Source organism: Schistocerca serialis, chromosome 4 (assembly GCF_023864345.2).
Source record: "Schistocerca serialis cubense isolate TAMUIC-IGC-003099 chromosome 4, iqSchSeri2.2, whole genome shotgun sequence".
NCBI classification, from domain to species: domain Eukaryota; kingdom Metazoa; phylum Arthropoda; class Insecta; order Orthoptera; family Acrididae; genus Schistocerca; species Schistocerca serialis.
The window spans coordinates 537,611,937-537,630,947 of NC_064641.1; the positions used below are offsets into that span (position 1 = coordinate 537,611,937).

The 19,011-nt window shown below is 39.3% G+C and overlaps 1 protein-coding gene across 1 annotated transcript in view; it reads left to right on the forward strand.

Annotated features, from left to right (window-relative positions):
• The window catches only part of LOC126474082 (elevenin-Vc1-like), a 322,826-nt gene extending 308,983 nt beyond the window's left edge, over nt 1-13,843 (forward strand). Inside the window, exon 5 of the mRNA XM_050101491.1 lies at nt 13,151-13,843. Within this exon, the coding sequence (XP_049957448.1) occupies nt 13,151-13,219 (69 nt within the window). The 3' untranslated portion in view covers nt 13,220-13,843. The remainder of the gene's footprint in view (nt 1-13,150) is intronic.
• Nucleotides 13,844-19,011: the final 5,168 nt, after the last annotated feature.

Sequence of the window (19,011 nt, forward strand, 5' to 3'; positions counted from 1 at the left end):
ACAAAATGCCCAACACGAAATAAGGATGAAGATTCTAAAGTTATGAAAAGAAAAATTACAAGAGAATAAATGAACTTTTAATTTAGTAAAAAGTAATCTTCTCTGCTATTTAACAAGTTCTCAAACACGAGTGCCGACATATACATCTACATCTACATCCATACTCCGTAAACCACAGGACGGTGTGTGGCGGAAGGTACCTTGAGTACCTCTATCGGTTCTCCCTTCTATTCCAGTCTCGTATTGTTCGTGGAATTACTAGCATGTGGTCATACCATTCAAGAAATTTTAAAAATATCTCGGAGATTGTCGTGATAACACTGTCGCTTTTAGAGCAATAACAACAACAAGGAACCGGGAAGAGAAGAGGAAACTGATTGTGAACGTTTAGAAGCGACTTGTCCATTCACAAACTGAACTATGCTCTAAGCCTGTAACATTGTCAACAGTTGTCGAAAGCTCCTTCAGAAAAAATGGCGAAATATCAGTCTACGCTTGTTGTTGTATGACACGTCAGCATAAGATACCACGATAGACACAATTTTTTGTTTTGTTTTAACTATATGTCTGTAATCGTAAGAGGTGTCTGTATTTTATTTTATTTCTAACTTCGACTAGTAATGATCGTCTTCAGATCTGAATGTGTCGCATGCTTCGTAGTCCTTGTAAGACCGACCTATCTTCGAGTATGTGTTACACATACGCATGTGTGTTACACACTGTATATACACGAGGTGGTTTGGTGTTACAAGAATGTAGATGCACATAGTACGTACAGATCTGAAGGTAATCAGTACTGATGTATCAAACGAAATATAAAAATCTCTTGCGATCAAAGACTGATACAAATATTAAGTAAATTACTCATTTAAAAATATATCGTGTCTGAAGATACTGATAGTGAATCACCGTTGATATACACAAGTTAGACGTATTAAAATACTGACTTACGGTATCGATTAGCGAAACTCTGTTACGGTTACATTTAATAAATGGCAGAACAAGCCCCTTTCCCCTTCATATTCCTGCAGACTGCAGAGCTAACTACACGTGAGTGTGTCAAAGTACAGCGATAAGAAGGGTAGAAGAACGAATTGGAAAAATTACAGAGCAATATTTTTAACGTTCGCCGCTAGTAGGAAACTAGATTGTGTCATACGCTGTAGCATAATGAAATTTCTCGGGGAAATGAAACGCCTTTAAAAGACTCAGTATGAGTTCGGAAAACATCGCTCGTGTGAAACAGCCCACTTGTTTCTCACTCGCAAATTGTAGACACAAATGAAAAGCTAGATTACTTTTTCCTACATTCCCGGAGAAGCATTAGACTCTCTACTAGACAGTCCACGGATAAAAAAGATATGATCATAAGAAGATCTTTTACAATAATTTTGTCCAATTGAACTGGATGGCGAGTATTTAATAGAATCGAAAGTCAGGTGGGGGATACGTCGAAGAAGTATGGTAAGTCCGCGAAAGTTCACAGTATACAATTAACAAAGTCAGCAGCATCCTCGGGTTGTTACCGAACGAAGTGGCGCAATGGTTAGCACAATAGACTCGCATACGAGAGGACAACGGTTCAACTCCCCGTCCAGCTCTCCAGATAGTGGTTTCATTAAGTTTCCCTAAATCGCTTAATTCGAATCCCGCAACGCTTTCTCTTAAATGGTACGGCCGATTTCTTTCCTCATTCTTCCGTATCCACGTTTTTACTCCGTCTCTAATGGCCTCGTTGGTGACAGAATGTTAAATCGTACTGTTGTTTCCCACCTACTCACAATGTTCACAGACTATGCAACTGTAGATTGAATTTCGACTTGGTGTCTGACATGAAAACGCTCTATTACAGGAAGCTAGGCAAATGGAAACGCCTGGCGGTGTCCAGTTACAACATTAGTATTGAAGTTGTGGAAACTGTCACATTTAAAAACTTAACGATAAGAGTACTAAGAAGCCATATGAAATTGAACTGATATGTGAAATCAGTAGAAGTCATGGCAAACAGAAGAATCGGCTGTTGGAAGGATTCTCTTCTAGTGAAGTTTATCTAATATGGAGACTGCTTAGAAAATGCTAATGCTGCCTACTTCAGATTCGTGCTCTAGTGTTTGGAGTCCTTAACAAGCAAGTAAGACAACATATTTAGAAGGAATTCATAGATGCGCTAACATAATTGTAAAAAGTCACTATAGCCCATAGAAGAGTGTAACGGAGTTGATCAAAATACTTAAATGGGACCTGTTGTTAAAAAGACATTTGTGCTGTCGAGAAAACACTATTAGGTACATTTAGAGAACTATTACTTGAGGCAGAGCCCCAATATTTCTACTGTATCCATCATATCTTTCTAAAGGCTAGTGCCTAGTCGATGCAACCACTTCCTTTCGTAGGTACCCCGAAAATAATATGAGTGAGGTTAGAACGAATAAAAAGTTATACAGACATTTTGTCTTGTTCCGTATGCTAACAGAACAAACAGTGGTTTGCCCTTATTTATCCAACTTGGTCTCTTAGATAAGACCAGGGATACAAAGAATCCTCCCCATGGTCTCATTGTATCGCTTTTGAACGGTTTTGATTAAGACACAGAGCGTCATCTTTGAAATTAGCTCATTTATACCATTCTCTGTTAACTATTTATACTTTCTGGTTTGTTTCACCGAATTCTCTTTCTCCAGAACGACTTTTTCACTCTATAGCGTTGAGTGCAGCGTACGAAAATTTTCTGGAACATCCAGGCATGACCCGTTCTCACATCTTTAATTTCGTCAATACACCTCCAGGTTCGAGTTTCCATGGGGGATACAGTTATAATATGCTAGGGGGTTTCGGTTCCCTCACTACATGTCCTATATGCAAGTTTTGTTGTTATTTTACTGAAACATGACGTAACTATCGTTTCAGTTTTGTTTCTGAGTAAAACTGAACGCCTATGCCAGATTCAGTCATCAAATACATTCGACTAACTTGCTTCAGACAACCGTATCTTCAGTGCTCCTCATTAAGCCTTATATAGAGGAACACTTCTTGACATTTGCTAGCAGAACGTCATTGATAATGAAACACTTATCTTCTACAGATAAACAGAAGCCTGGATCATAAAAGAATATGACTTGTCATGATAGTCATTCCGTGTGATGCACTACTGCTGCCTTTCATTTTAACGTTGCTCTGCCAGCACACAATATCACGATTTTATAGATCTATATTTATTGAACTTGGTCCCACCACAACCTCATCAATAGATATTTGGAGTTTGGGGTACTCAATGTACGTCCCATACGCAATAAGTCAGACCCCCAGGCACTAAACCCAGTCTCGTAAAACTGTTTCAAACGAATCTGTTGTGATGTTATTAATGGCTGGTTCTCCGTCCTCTATATTTCCTTGGAAATTATGAGATGTAAACTTGGTCAATGAATAAATATGACTAATAAAAAGATTCTGTCTTGAGTAAATACAAGTTTCTTCTTCTTTTGTCACTCATGGTCTATGAAGAAATTTCATCACACGTTGATAACAGTGGCAAACAAGCTGGCCATGTATAGAAAGCGATATCTGAGACTGATGTAAGTCGGCCCATCCACCTAATCCGTGTTGACACATTCATTTGACTTTCGTATGATGAGGCTACTGGGAAATCAAGCAGTTTCTCCTTCGTCGGTGTAGATTGTAATATTATGTATTATCCAAAGTTTTAAGCTGGCTAAGTTCACAAGTACTGCGACAGATCTCTCGGTGGAGGAAAGAGTGAAAGTTAAGCTTTCATGTTCCGACGACGCGGTCATTAGAGATATATAGCGACTTCTACAGCACATCCTTTCCAATGTGGACATTCCATCATCTCGCTTGATAGATTTAGAGAAAGCAAGAAAATCTAAATCTGCACAAAAAGGACAGAGTTTTTAAATTCTCATCTCATAAAAGTGACGCTCCACGAAGAAACATAAGCCAAGCCCAAATCGTTCTAAACCAACACATCAATATTTGCTATTTAGCTCTCATATCGCGAATCGGCGCACTGTGCCTTCTCACTAAACAATAGCCTCTTTATGAGATTAATAAGCTGCAGTTTTTGGATTAGCTGCGTACACTTTGAGAGCCACTACAAAAAATGGTTCAAATGGCTCTGAGCACTATGGGACTTAACTTCTGAGGTCATCAGTCCCCTAGAACTTAGAACTACTTAAACCTAACTAACCTAAGGACATCACATACATCCATGCTCGAGGCAGGATTCGAACCTGCGACCGTAGTGGTCGCGCGGTTCCAGACTGTAGCGCCTAGAACCGCTCGACCACTCCGGCCGGCGAGCCACTACAAATTTTATTTATGGAACCTTCCCTACCGCTCGCTTTGATATCAGCAAATTCGCACCTACTTCTAAGAGGTCTCTAAAGAACGTTCACGAGCGTTGATAATTGTTCCGTCACTTAACGCAAAAGTACCAACTTTGATGACAACTGCAGATGTATTCTCTGCGCCCAATTTGTGTGCACCACTTCCAAATTATCGCCGCAAGAATATCGCAACGTACAAATTATCGCCTGAATGCATGTCGAATAGATGCGATAAAGTTTTAATTATCACCCCCAAAGTATGACGACGAGACCATGAAACTTGGCGGCAGTGTTGATTCTTCCTCACATATTCGCCCTTCAATACGATCACATTTTGCCTACGGCCAGTAAGTTGGTACAGATCTTTTGGCTGTTCAGGAGACATTTTCTTTGAAAAGCATCCAAAGTAAGAGGAAGTAGTCACTGGATGCCGAGTCAGGGGAATACGGAGATTGGTTGTTGAGGGTCCTGAGGGGGGGGGGGGGGGGGGGGGGAGGACGCCTTGAGGCAAAATTTAGTGACCCAAAGGAGCAGTATGTGTGTTAGTGTTCTCTGCAGAACGAGCTGGGTCATTGTCGTTGAATAAAACTATCACCTCAGACAGTGTCGGCGACAGCCTCACGTAACTTCGTCAGGAGCTTTCGATAGTATGAGGGTTAGCTTTAGAGTTCCGTTTCTGTATCGATCAAAACAGAACCCTTGTAGGATCATTTTGTTGTCCGTCTGTCTGTCTGTCCGACTGTTCAGATCCCTTATTCTCAGGAAGGAATAAACGTATCAAGTTAAATTTTGTTGTCACACACTAAAGTCTACGTTGTCCTGTCGGTGTAAAAAATTTAAGGGACTGTGTCAATGCAATAAAAGATACGGCCATTTATGTCGCATATTTTTATGCATTGCAGTATCGATATCGACAACAGGAAAAATAGTTGAAATTGTCGATTTCCGAAATGGATAACTATCTATATAAATAATTAAGTTTTGCGGAACCCTAGGAGCGTGAGTCTAACTCCCACTTACCCAGATTTTTTTTAAATGTCCGATTTGCTGCGAAATGAAAACCGTAGTGAAAGTCAAATAGGTTTTATCTGTGACATTTAGCTGCGCCTTCTCTACATAGTCGCCTCTTCGACTTGGGCAATCGTCGTAGCGTGGTAATAACTTCCAAATACCCTCATCACAGAAGGCAGTCGCCTGTGCTTCCCGCTAATTCTCCTCGCTGGTCTGCAACTCGTTCGTAGTGCCAAAATACTGCCAGAAGTTCACGTGAGCTAAGAGACGAAAATCATAAGGTGCCAATTCCAGGTTATATGGTGGGTGATCAAACACTTCCCATCGATGGCATTGCTGCCATATACTGCCATTCAATGAGCATGGATTGTTAGAACGTTATTCCCCTTCAAATACAGAGAGCTAATCGCAGTATGACACTCCTCTGTACCAGTGGTCTGCGCCTCTTTGTTTAATTCCTCTAGCGAGGTGCTACGATATGGTGGTACCGCGATATTAGTGTACAGCAAACCTGCAGACATGTTCTGCAAACAAACAAAAAATTATGTAACTTTATTTTCTCGAAGTGATAAACAAAATTTTATGACTACCCCTAGTACGCTTACTGCTTAGTTGTCAGTCGGGATGGCAGTGGTTGTGTGTTTCTCAGTCCCACGGACTAGGCCATTGTGCCTTGTCACAAAACAGTTGCCTCTTCATGCGATCTTTAGTTTGCCATTTGTGTACTGCTGCTTGCTGATCGAGATTCACTACATCCTCATTATAGAAACCTTGACGTTGCCAGTTGTTGGATGGTTCTCCGCGCCAACTTTTGTGGAATCAGCAAATAAATTTTATGGACCTTTGTTACTATTCCTTCTCTTTTACTAACCGTAATGGCACGTCCTCTTCTATGAAGTCAATTGATGCATGCCATCTCTGCCCCAAATTTATCTGCACCACCTTCATATTGACGTTGCTGGGGGACCGCGACGTACTAATCAGGTATTCATACGTATTACATGTATACCCGTATTTTATTTATCCTGTGTTTGAGAATGCGAGCACTTAGTGCCTTACAACAAACTTTACACAAAATTTCAAACCTTCACAAAACGTCTTCTCGCTGATGACCGAACAAAATGATGAAAGGAAAAGAGTTTATCGCTGTTCATGCAGGAAAACTGCTGCGTGGAATAGGAAGTTTTAATTTATTACTTTTTTGCTACTGCCTGCATTCGCAACATATTTTCCAGACAGTATTCACATATATCACTCAATTTACCAGCAAAATTATATCATTGTACGACCGTTAGTTCAGGAGCTATGACATCATAAACATTAAGATGGGTGAAAAAATACCGGATCATTTAAGACGTTTAACTTATTACTTTGTTGCCACTGACTCTATTTGCGACACTTTTCGCAGACAGTATCCACATCTGCCACTATATGTACCTACCAAAATACATAATTATATGACACATAGTTCAGAAGATATGATGTCATAAACACTAAGATGCTTGTAAAACTGGGGCACCTTACATGACTTTTAATGTACACTATGTGATCAAAAGTATACGGACACTTAGCTGAAAATGTTCGTGGTGGCCTCCATCGGCAATGCTGGAATTCAATATGGTGTTGGTCCACCCTTAGCCTTGATGACAGCTTGCACTCTCTCAGGCATACGTCCAATGAGGTGCTGGAAAGTTTCTTGGAGAATGGCAGCCCATTCTCCACGGAATGCTGCACTGAGGAGAGGTATCGATGTCGGTCGGTGAGGCCTGATACGAAGCCGGCGTTCCAAAACATTCTAAAGGTGTTCTACAGGATTCAGGTCAGGACTCGCGGGCCAGTTCATTACAGGGATGTTATTGTCGTGTAACGACTCCACCGTACATTACGAACAGGTGCTAGATCGTGTTGAAAGATGCAATCGTCATCCCCAAATTGCTCCTCAACAGTGCGAACCAAGAAGGTGCTTTAAAACATCAGTGCAGGCCTGCACTGTGATACTGCCACGCAAAACAACAACCACACATAACGCTACGGCCTCCAGATTTTACTGTTGGCACTACACTCGCTGGCAGATGTTCACCGGGCATTCACCATACCCACACCCTGTCATCGGATCGCCACATTGTGTACCGTGATTCGTCACTCCACACAATGTCTTTCCACTGTTCAATAGCCCAACGTTTAGGCTCCTTACACAAAGCGAGACGTCGTTTGGCATTTACCAGCGTGATGTGTGGCTTATGAGCAGCCGCTCGACCGTGAAATTCAAGTTTTTTCACCTCCCGCCTAACTGTCATAGTACTTGCAGTGGATCCTGATGCAGTTTGGAATTCCTGTGTGATGTTCTGGATAGATGTCTGCCTATTACACATTACGACCCTCTTCAACTGTCGGCGATCTCTGTCAGTCGACAGACGAGGTCGTCCTGTACGCTTTTGTGCTGTACGTGTCCCTCCACGTTTCCACTACACTATCACATCAGAAACAGTGGACCTAGGGATGTTTAGGAGTGTGGAAATCTCGCGTACGGACGTATGACACAAGTGACACCCAATCACCTGACCACGTTCGAAGTCCGTGAGTTCGGCGAAGCGCCCCATTCTGCTCTCTCAAGATGTCTAATGACTACTGAGGTTGCTGATATGGAGTACCTGGCAGTAGGTGGCAACACAATGTACCTAATATGATAAACGTATGTGTTTGGGGGTGTCCGGATACTTTTGATCACATAGTGTACGACCTCATAAACATTGAGCTGTGTAAAAATGAAACATCAGGGCGAAATTCGCTGGAGATGCAGATGAAATATGTGTACAACTACTTGTGAAATACGTTAAACACATGTGAAATACACCTAAAGGTAAAACGTTCATCCTTAACCCCTGGAACGATTTAAACCAAATTTGATAGACATATTAGTTTCGAAATAGCGTAGAGGTAAGAAACACCAGCCTCCTTTAGGGGTGGGGGTGATAATGTGGAGAGAGAAAGGGGGAGCACGAGATGGATAGACGGGAGGGAGGAGATGGACAGACAGAGAGAGGAAAAGGGTAGATGGACTAATAGAAGATTGGAATAAAAGCATAGTAGAACTTTTTTTTTTTTGTAAATAACTGTTGAACTGTGGGTAACACCACCGGGCGCAGCTAGTTATCTACTAGATACGTGTCACACTGTAGAGTGGAGGAAGATACCCGCATTCCATTCTCACGCTATGTTTTGTCGTTATACGACTGCCTACGAAGTTTAGAGCCATTTCTTTCAAGGTGATACCCCTTTGAATGCACATTAGTTTATTGGTTTGTATTATATAATCTTTTATTTACTTGGTACAACTGTCATACAAAGTTACTGACTGGTTCATCGCCTGTAGAAAATACATATGCATATTTCCCATAACTTTTTCTGATATGGCTAAGTGTTCACATCCAATGGCAATTACTGGTATTAAGTGTTTATACTATATACTCCAAACGTTTTTGTACCTTTGCTTCAAAATTTATAAAACTAAAAAAATTGTATGTATTAACAGTGAATCACTCTTTGTCACTTTAATAATCACTTCATCAATTTTTATATGTTTCAGATGATAATCAAATACACAGAATTTTGTACTGTACAGAACGGCCCGTTTACCTTAAGCATACAAAATAACTTTTTGTCCTGAAGCAAAAAAAAAATGTATCGAGCAAATGCTGTTTATCTGTCAGGGGGATACTAATCAGCCTGACCACCTTTCTTGTAGTTATTGTAAATAGCACCATGCTTTTCTGTCCCATAACTAAATTCCTCTCCTCAGCACCTGTCCAGGAACGTATCCCAGTGTACCATTCACATAAACATGCCGTTATTAAGAACGTAACTTGACTTTGAACCTCCTGTACCAGGCGCAATGTAGCAACGCGAGGTAACGTAACTCGTTCACGTGGAGTGACAGTAAACAAATGAAAACGCGAGGACAATGCTCACCAGTCACTCAGTCAACCAGCTCCAGCTGAAGATTTGTCTGTGTGCAATGTACACCAACAAAGAAAAATGTTCAAATGTGTGTGAATTGCTAAGGTACCAAAAAGCTGACGTCATCGGTCCCTAGACTTACACACTACTTAAACTAACTTATGCGAAGAACAACACACACAACCATGCCCGAGTGAGGACTCGAACCTCCGGCGGGAGCGGACGAACGAAGAAAAGGTAAAAAAGCTACACATCTGTGGAGAATGTAAGTTTGCACAACGGTAACGTTTAAAAGTACTACAGTACTGTACTAATGACTTGTATTGTAAATAAGAGAACATTATTGGAGTTGCTGGTTGGCTAGTCAACATTCCCTACAGGTGAGTAGCAATTCTACCTTATCTTCCTTGGGTTTCAGTGTACTAACACAAACCTTCAACTGAAGACAGTTGAATGAAGGACTGGGGTGCATTATCATTGTGTTCCCATTTCTTTACCGTCAAGTGGACGAGTTACATTATGGTAGGAGAGTCAAAGTGAACTTTGTGTTTCGATTCAATAATGTCATGATTGTGTGAGTGGGTCGCTATGACACATTTCTGAATACGTCTTGAATAGAGGACATGAATTAAAAAGATGTAGAGCGCTAAATAGAGAACTTTGTGGTGTACACATCCTCGTAACGAAAAAATTACAAGAAAGGCAATTACACTGGTTAATGCCACTGTTAATGCCGCTCTGGTGGCTAAACAACATTTGCTTGATACTTTTTTTTTATTTTGCTTCTGGAGGAATAGTTTTTGTGGTGATCAATGTCAATGGGACGTCCCAACAGGCACTTGAAAAAAAGACCCATATGATCTCTAAATTACTGTTGTTACGAATTGAACACAAAAATAATACAGCTATAAGGATAAATGAGGGGCTGAGATTATAAGTGCTTGCTGAAGCAAACTGAGTAAATGGCTACCCAAGTTAAATGCCTATTTATAAATTATGTTACTGTCGAAACATCAGATATTTTTGTTCCTAGTGGTGCGTTTGCCTGTTTATAGTTGTAGGTATGATTAGAGAGTGTAGCGCCTCTGCACTGTTTTTTATAATATTTTAAATATACTTATACCCTTGAAACTTAAAAAAAATTAAATTAAAACAAGTACAAGTGCAAAAACGTTTTATTTACAGTTCTCTGTTTTGAAGGTTTAAAACAACGAAGTGAGAGTAATTAAAGCGAAATTAATATAACAAGCCGAAATACAATTGGTAAATAGCAAATAAAATACTAAAACGAAAATATGTTGGCGTGGTTCCAACACAAACAAGGGATTATTCATAGCCACTTTTCTATAATCCCTACACAGTCAGTGCACATAGAATCATAATCATTTTCTTCTGTGGTATCTCTTGAAGAATGTCCTTACTGGAGAACACTCGTGATGCTGTATCGTTATGCATTTTTCAGTCTTCCTTGAAGCTTCTTTGGACAAGTCCTCTTCTTTCTCCGCACTCTCTTGTTACCCCCGTGGTAACTAATAGGAATGGGATATATTCTTATAGAACTCATGATAAAGTGGAGGGGTATAGTCTTTGATCTCCTGTAGATTTCTCCATTTCCCAATTTTTATTTCAAACTCGTCTTGATGCAAAGGCTACAGAAGAGGCATTGATGGATGATAACTGTTGAACCTCCTAAAAGCAGCTGAAATAAACTCAAGATCGCGGTTTAGTGTATACTTGAACTGTATTATTAGAGGATTTTCTTTGTTGATACAGAGCCATCTGGTATTACCCCATTTTATTTTGTTTTCTTCCATATCCTTAGTACAGTCCGCGCAGGATGCTGTGGCCGATACGCAGTGACCAATTTTCATCAAAAGTGCTGGACGAGTTCATTTGTTTCTTCAGAAAGGGAGGCCGACAGGTGTTCGCCACCTTTCGGATGGTCGGCGATGACAGAATAGAGGCACACGCCCTGTAATCTTCCTAAAACAATTTTACGGAAACTATTTTGTACAAAAAAAATCCATTTTTCCGCTTCTTATAGCTATATATGTCAGGTTCCTGATGATGTGACTATCATTTCGTTAATGATCATAGTTATTATTGTATTTACATGGAAGTAAGACACTGCGAGAAATTCGAAAAAGTTAGCAGTGAAAAATAGGGGTCGCTATGATTTTGTGTCTGGTGCACTTTACATAATATGTTGCTGCTTACAATATGTTACTAAATTTAGGTAACATATCGAAGCTAACATATCGAATTTTTCTTGGGTCGAGGTCTTAGTCACCAATTTCGAGAAAATTGATCTGATGTAGCACACTCATTTGCGATCACGCCGCGCCAGCCATAAAACCAGAGTGAAATATTTACAACATTCCTCATATTTCATAAACGATTTGAAATATCGAAAAGAGATTTTGGAAAATGATAGTATGTGAAGAGGAGAGTACTTTTCCACGTGTTTGTTATGCAAAACTTCATTATCTGCCATGTTATTCCACTAACTGCAGACTTTTTTAATGAAAGAATTTAAATTTTAAGGATTATCAATCACTGGTAAAACGAGAAGTGCTATGGGTTTGGGGACAACATAATTGAACACGTTAGACGATTATTTTGTTCTGAGGATGTGCTTTTTCATGAGCTACACACTTTTCTCTTCCTCTGTTTCCTCACTTAATTAACTTGATAAACCACTGTTTCAGAATTCTCTCGCAATTGTGTCCGCATAATATGTTAGTGAGGTGGCATTTTGTAGTCTCTGCTGTATTTTGGCAAAAGAAGCAAATTTTAAGATTGCAGCAAGAGAAATGTGCAGGTTTTCCTCAAAATTCGACACTCATGACGCTTCTCTGAAAGCTACAAATGGTTAACAAACCAAGAGAAAATAAATCGCTGCATTTTCAGCAGAATTCTTGTTAGATAGTAACCAAAGCAGAGGTGACAGATCTTTTCGAATGGTCACCATGGAAGTGTGGGAGTCCAAGTTTAGAATGGCAATTCCCCTTCAATACTCGCCATTCCCCTACAGCGCCTGCCCGCAACCCCCACCACTACTGTTCTCCTCACGCCTGTCCTGGTGACTGGACGTCTACCCGTCACAGTATTTTGTGCGGTCTCTGACTTTGTCCTTTGCTATGGAGTCCATGGCTTTAATTGAAAGAAAGCTTTATGTTTTCACTTCCACTGTGGAAAAATTTCTGCTTACGTGCTTCACTGCTTCCTTCCTGTCTTGGGGAACAAATAGATGTTAAAGTGTTTCTTCGCCTTTTCAGAGAGACCAAAATGTTTATCGTATGACCACGTCAAGGACCTTATAACTTATTGTGTCAATATGTTTATGTTACCTCAAGATGTACAAGTGGTATTTCAAAAGACACCCTATTTAAACACGCAATAAATATTACTATAACTGCTCTTAAAAGCACACACATTAGGCCGTTGCTGTAGTTTCAAAAATAATACTTACCTGAATCTTCGTTAAAGACGGCAGCAATTCTCCTTCTGTCCACCGTTTCAATTATACTAGTTATATTCTAAGTGCAGACCAGGCATTGTCTTAGAGATTAAACTTAATCATCCCAGAGTGCGGCATTATACAGGAAATTGCTTTCACTTCTTTTTACTCAGAACAGACCCACACATCAGCTTCCCAAATATGCATTTAGATCATTTTCTCGTGAAATGTCACTTGTACCACTTGTAATTTCAGCCCCTTAATCGTTTTCCCCAAGAAGCAATCTAGTAAAGTTCCTATGCACAGTTTGTAGTTAATAAATTGTGGATAATAAATTTGTGTGAGGAGCCTGACACTGGTGTGTTTGTTTGTTTGGCAGGCTGCCGCCATGTTCCCATGGCTGCTGAACAACTGGCCCAAGAGGACGGCGGCCGACTACGACTACTAGCGCACACCGGCACACACCGGCTCCCACATTTAGCCTTCCTTTTTTCCGCTACGAGCGCTCCAGTATAGTTACGAAAGGACTCTCATTTGTCTTGCGATTCGAGGAAGTAGTTTTCCTGCGCCCTATGTTTGTTTCTCTCCACGAATGTTACACTCCCGATTCCTCTTCTTCTATTTGTCGTGATTACTATTCCGCCTGCTCCGTTCTTTTACCTTACTTTAAAAGAGCATAGTGAACTTGCTTCAGGCAAGAACGTAAGAAAACATGTAGTTAATTGAAGGTAGATTCTACATTCTCCATTAGAATTTCAGTTCTGTATACGTCTTCTTCCAGACAGTTCGATGTATCCGCCTGAATTATAATCCTTCAAAAAATGACATCTTGTTTCAGTCTCTCGCGAAATAAATAGCTTTCCCGGAAATATTGAAACCTCGGAAATTTTTCCACGTGATCACATAATTAATTTTTCATGTTGACGAATGTTTAGCCATGCATTACCCAGCACACCCCTGTTTCTATACCATCGAAGTTAGAGTATATAATACTTACTGGACTCTAATGATTGTTATTCAATTTGAAGTAGTATATAACATCAAATATCTTAAAATATTAAATGTAACTGCAATGCATTCTTACAGATTGTTCAATATTTATGTTAACGTTGTTTACAAGTGGCTTTTTCAATGCTAATGACTCCATCCAATATTCCTCTCCTTAAACCTTTCAGCATCTGATAAGAAAGCATGCAGAGATCATGTTGCTCCTCATAATGACTTCACTTTTTAATAATCTTCATCTTCAATGAAGAAGACAATACCCATTGTATATTACCACACTGAAGGCAGTAGTTTCCCTGTCAATAACAACTGAATTTATTGTGGGGAGAAACATGACTCTGACATGTCATACAAATCTAAATTCAAGCTAGACGTTTCGGAATAAACACTGAGTCACAGAACGGATAATAGCATTTGTATACGTAACGTCGTGGTAAACTCAGTTTCAGCTTTTCACTTATTGTAGACGCTACTGTGTGTAGATAGGGCATTGTTAATGTATTCGCCCGATTTCAAACACACACAAAAATTAGACTAAATACGCATTTTAAGCACCTGCCTAACACGTTGGCAAAATTATTTATATTTACATAGACCTATGATGATACATTGTAGTCAATTGACAACATTTGATGCAACGCTTAAATTGATTTTTCTAAACTGTTTAACGGGCGTATTTGAATTTTCATTTATTTCACAAATTTACTACCGTTTACGTTTTTGAAAGTTTCGCCAATTGTCTTGTTTTACACAACAGATACATACAACCATGGAGTGCTTCAGATTATTATTGCTGTTTCACCATGTGCGATTTATGTTTCATCACAACTATAATATTTCACTAGGTTTTGGTGTCGCTAAGTAAATCTTGCTAGCTTTCGCGTCAACTATTGCATGTATTGCTCCGAACATCTAACAACACAACCATTCAGGTTAATGTATCAACTTGGTGGTAATCTGGCCGTGTGCGCATTTCTGAGCGATTGTAACAGTGCTAAGGTTTGCAGTGTGATAGATATATAAAATATAGCAGAAATAATAGTTTCGATCAAATATAGGAAAATAAAAGAGTAAATTGACAAACAATGATAAAATAGCCTAACTCATACCTTCTAAGATATAAGTATGATATACGTAATCGATCGGTTTCCATAAATTAAATATCAAGGAAGTGCTTACTGTTTTTGCTTATTGAGATTAGAGGTTTGTTCTATATCAACAGAAAACATTTACTGGTGGAATTCTCCTGTTCTGTTTATTATACGGGGGTCGATGCACTTAGTTTACTACTTGTACTGCTCTTTATAATTGACTTGGTAACTGTTAACTACCGTATCTTCATCATTAGCGGTAACTATGTTCAGCTATTTTAAAAATACTCATTATGACAGAAAGTTTTCTTTCCTAAATTGTCAAAGAACAGAGAAACAGAATAGAAGAATGGAATCGTTAAATTATAGTTGCTGTTTAACCGAGTGTGATTCACGTGTAATTTCTATATATTCAATTTCTGTATACCAACTGACTGTCTCTCTTTAGCGAACAATGACGCTCATTTTTACTTGTGCACCATTTACCACACAAACCCACACATCCGCAACACATCATCCCTCATATGAATATTATAAATACATATGAAAAGTTGATGGATGCGGTAGAAATAAACACTTACACCAGATGTATCATACCGATTTTATCTAAAAATAAACTTTTTCTGTGTGACCCGAACGTATCTCAAGGACAAAATCATATTTTGCTTCTTTCATAGCAATTGCGCACACTATTTCTATAATTTAAAAAAAAATAAGAAAGACACCATACATGATATCACATGAGAATTCTATAGAACCATTTCAGACACTAATAAAGTCACACATGTGCTTAATAATGATGAGGAATGACACCAATGTAGTATGAAAGTTCTGAAGAACTAGAGAAAGTAGTGGCGGAAAAGATGTAAATGGGCACCCTCTTTTTTGTTGACTTAAATGTACTTCTTTTGGAAAAATTCAAGATGATTTATCCTTTATTAACTACTGTAACAAGTTTAAGAAATGATGGGAAGCAAGGCTATTATTAATATCAGTTGCTTCTATTTGAAAACGAAGATTCACAAAGCTTGCAAAATGAAATTAAAAAATGTATGAGCCTCTACAAAAAGGTACAAGAAATCTTTTACAAAAATACAAAACCGTATATTAATCATAAAAGAGCGAATTGTTCATATTTAAGTTTTTTAAATGATCATCAAATCCAAAATTCTGTACGGAAATCGCAAACGTAAATAGCTCTTTCAGCTCCGGCATAATCTAAGAGCATCCACATTTAGCAAATAACACATTTAACCCGCATCTCTGCTTTACTATCCTGAGAGAACCTTTCGTCAGAGAAAATGCAAGTTGTATCGCTTGAGTCTGACTTATCGCCGTCGTTGATACCCATATTATTATCGCTGTCCACAAGGGGAGGGTCACATGCGTTTAATGAGTCCGAAGAAGAATCAGATCGTTTCGTGGAATCAATTTTCTGTTTCTGAAGGTCTTACCACATCTGGCAGCAGGGCAGCCTCTGGCCCCAGACAAAATCAACAGGCTACGTGGTCAAGTGATCCTTGTATGGCGTTCCAGTAATGAGCTACTTTGCTACTTTGCATCCTGAGTGGCAGTTCTCTTCTGAATATTGGGGGCGGGAGATGCGTCGAATGGTAAAGGCGTTTGAAGTCCCCAGAGAACTTCACGGTTTCAGCGACCTCATCAATTGGCGTAGCTATAGCCCGACATAATTGTATATCAGGATATTTCGAAGGAAAGGCAAATGGTGTAGATGGTCCTAAGACGCCAAGTAGAAGAGCACGTGATTCAGAAACACTACTTTCTACCATGGAGTCAGTTTTTTTGCAGTCAACTCAGCAGCTAGTGAAGTCGGTGTCAGAGAGGATGCACTGGTTCATTGGGCATAACCCAATTACTTTCAATCCATTTGTTGCTATCTTAGTTGTTTGGGATAAAGGTAGACTTGGTCACAAGCCTCCATAACGTCGAAGGTACGAGAGGATGCCCATTCTGTGCAACCATATTCTCACTGCCTCGCTTTAAAATTTCTCAAATGATCATGGACATCTTATCCAGACGATGGTGTTTGTGGGTAAAATGAGGAGGACGTGAGATGATGGTCACATGATCCTCTATGGCAAAGTCAATCACCTCTAGATTTACATAGTGCCTATAATGATCATCCAAGATGAGCAGAAGAATGGACTCTACCAATTGCACCAGCGGAGCAGCCTCTCATTGGAACTTCGGAAAATCATCATTGGCAGGACAGTGCCCCAAAGCGGTCATGCATGCGATAATTTTGATTAAAGCCCCTCTTTCTGTGAACATTGCAGATGCAATTTGTTTTTTTCCCTTTCATCCGTATCATATTGGGTATTTTTCTCAATAACTTACAGATCTGTCTCGTCCACGTTATACATTCGATCTGCTGAATATGAGTGTTTGTTGAAATTGTATGATATAATAAAAATCATCAAAGAAAGCCACCACATTCTCTTTCTTGAAACCTAAAGCTCTAGCGTTTGATGTTCTACAAGGTTTACGAACTGACAGCTCTCAAGAAAAACGTTAGTCCAAGCTTATCCTGTATCTCCTCCCATGAAAAAGGTTTTCAAGCTATTTCCTTAGACAAGTAAAAATGTCATTCTTCTCAAATCCACCGAAGTGTACCCAAAGAATTTTTGTCCTGTAGCTAAGAGGTAAGAAACCGCTATTTGAGCTCTACATTTAAAAACGGTTTCCTTCCAAGCCTAGCCTCTTGAAGCGCTCTTGTCGGAATTTTATTAAATTTAAGAAATCTCTCCAAACCGGTACGAGACACTCGGAACCTCCCGGCATCAACTTTCACACAAGCCTCATGTGCTTTAACAGCTGCTGTGGCACGTATCAAGTGGGTTTTTTCTCACTTGTGCCTCTTTTTCTTGCATTCATAACACTGCATCGTTCTCGCATTCTGTAAGGAAGAAGAAAAAACCTATTAGCACAATTTGAAAAAAAAATCCGCATTATTTTCTTGCTGAATAAGACGTAAATATCAAATTTAAACAAAATGCCATTTCCCCATAAAATTATTTAAATCTTTTATGTCGTTTAAGAGAAAAGACGGTGTAATTATGGATACCCCTATAAACAGAGGCCAGTATACCAACCCGACTTAAGCAATATGGCCACCAACACATCTAACTGAAGTGCTTCAAAAGTAGCTTGGCATTTTTTTTCCGCATATCACTGAGAAATTGTTTAAAACTAACGATAAGGACATGAAAATAAATCGATTTCACATACCTACCACATGTTTTCAGTCCAGAACAAACACCAGTTCGCACAATGATCGACGCTATAACTACACAGCTAGAAACAATGACACCAGCTGCTCACCGATACCTTCTATCAACAACAGAGACCATTTACAATCCTGGCCGCCAGAGCACATCCTATTATCCTGTTCGGGAGGAGAACCCATAATTACACCCGTGTTCTTTCTTTTTGCTCTTTTTCCTCTAATCTCGGAATGTACATTTGAAAAGCCATTTTTTTTTACCTTTCAAATGTAGGTAATTTCACAGCAAGGAATGTATCTACTCCATTACAAAAATAAATAACAATAAATAAAAATTCATATCAGAAAGCAACGATGAGTAAAATAACATACGACCCCAAAGTGGACATAAGTGTAAGAGTTGGTTGCTTCTCCCACTGATGTTATCTCTGGAGATAGTACCTTAATTTCTTAATAAGCTGAGATAACTGCCATATGTAAGTGAGCTATTCTGTTCTAAAAGTATTAAGCTAAATTTTGCAGTTTTCACTGTTGTTGCTCTAAACCTGTATTCCAAAAAAGCCAAGTGCTTCAGTCTACTAATGGAAAGTTACAGCAAAAGCAATAAAGAGTTCACTTTTGTTGTTGAACTAACATACTGAATTCCTCACGCGCTGTCTTTCCAGTACATGCATCTATAAAACACTATAATTATTTCCACAATTTCTGCACTCCCTGTGGTTGTCTAATAAGCTACGCCTAAAACTTGCTTCAGTTACCATGGGCTTTTAAATACTTTCCGCATAGAAAGCCTAATTATTTTTTCTGTCAAAGTTCCATCCTTGGTAATGGTAAGTTGCTAGGGCAATGATGTCACTTCAACCCACAACAGTCGAAGAGCATTCTTTTCGTATTGTCGTA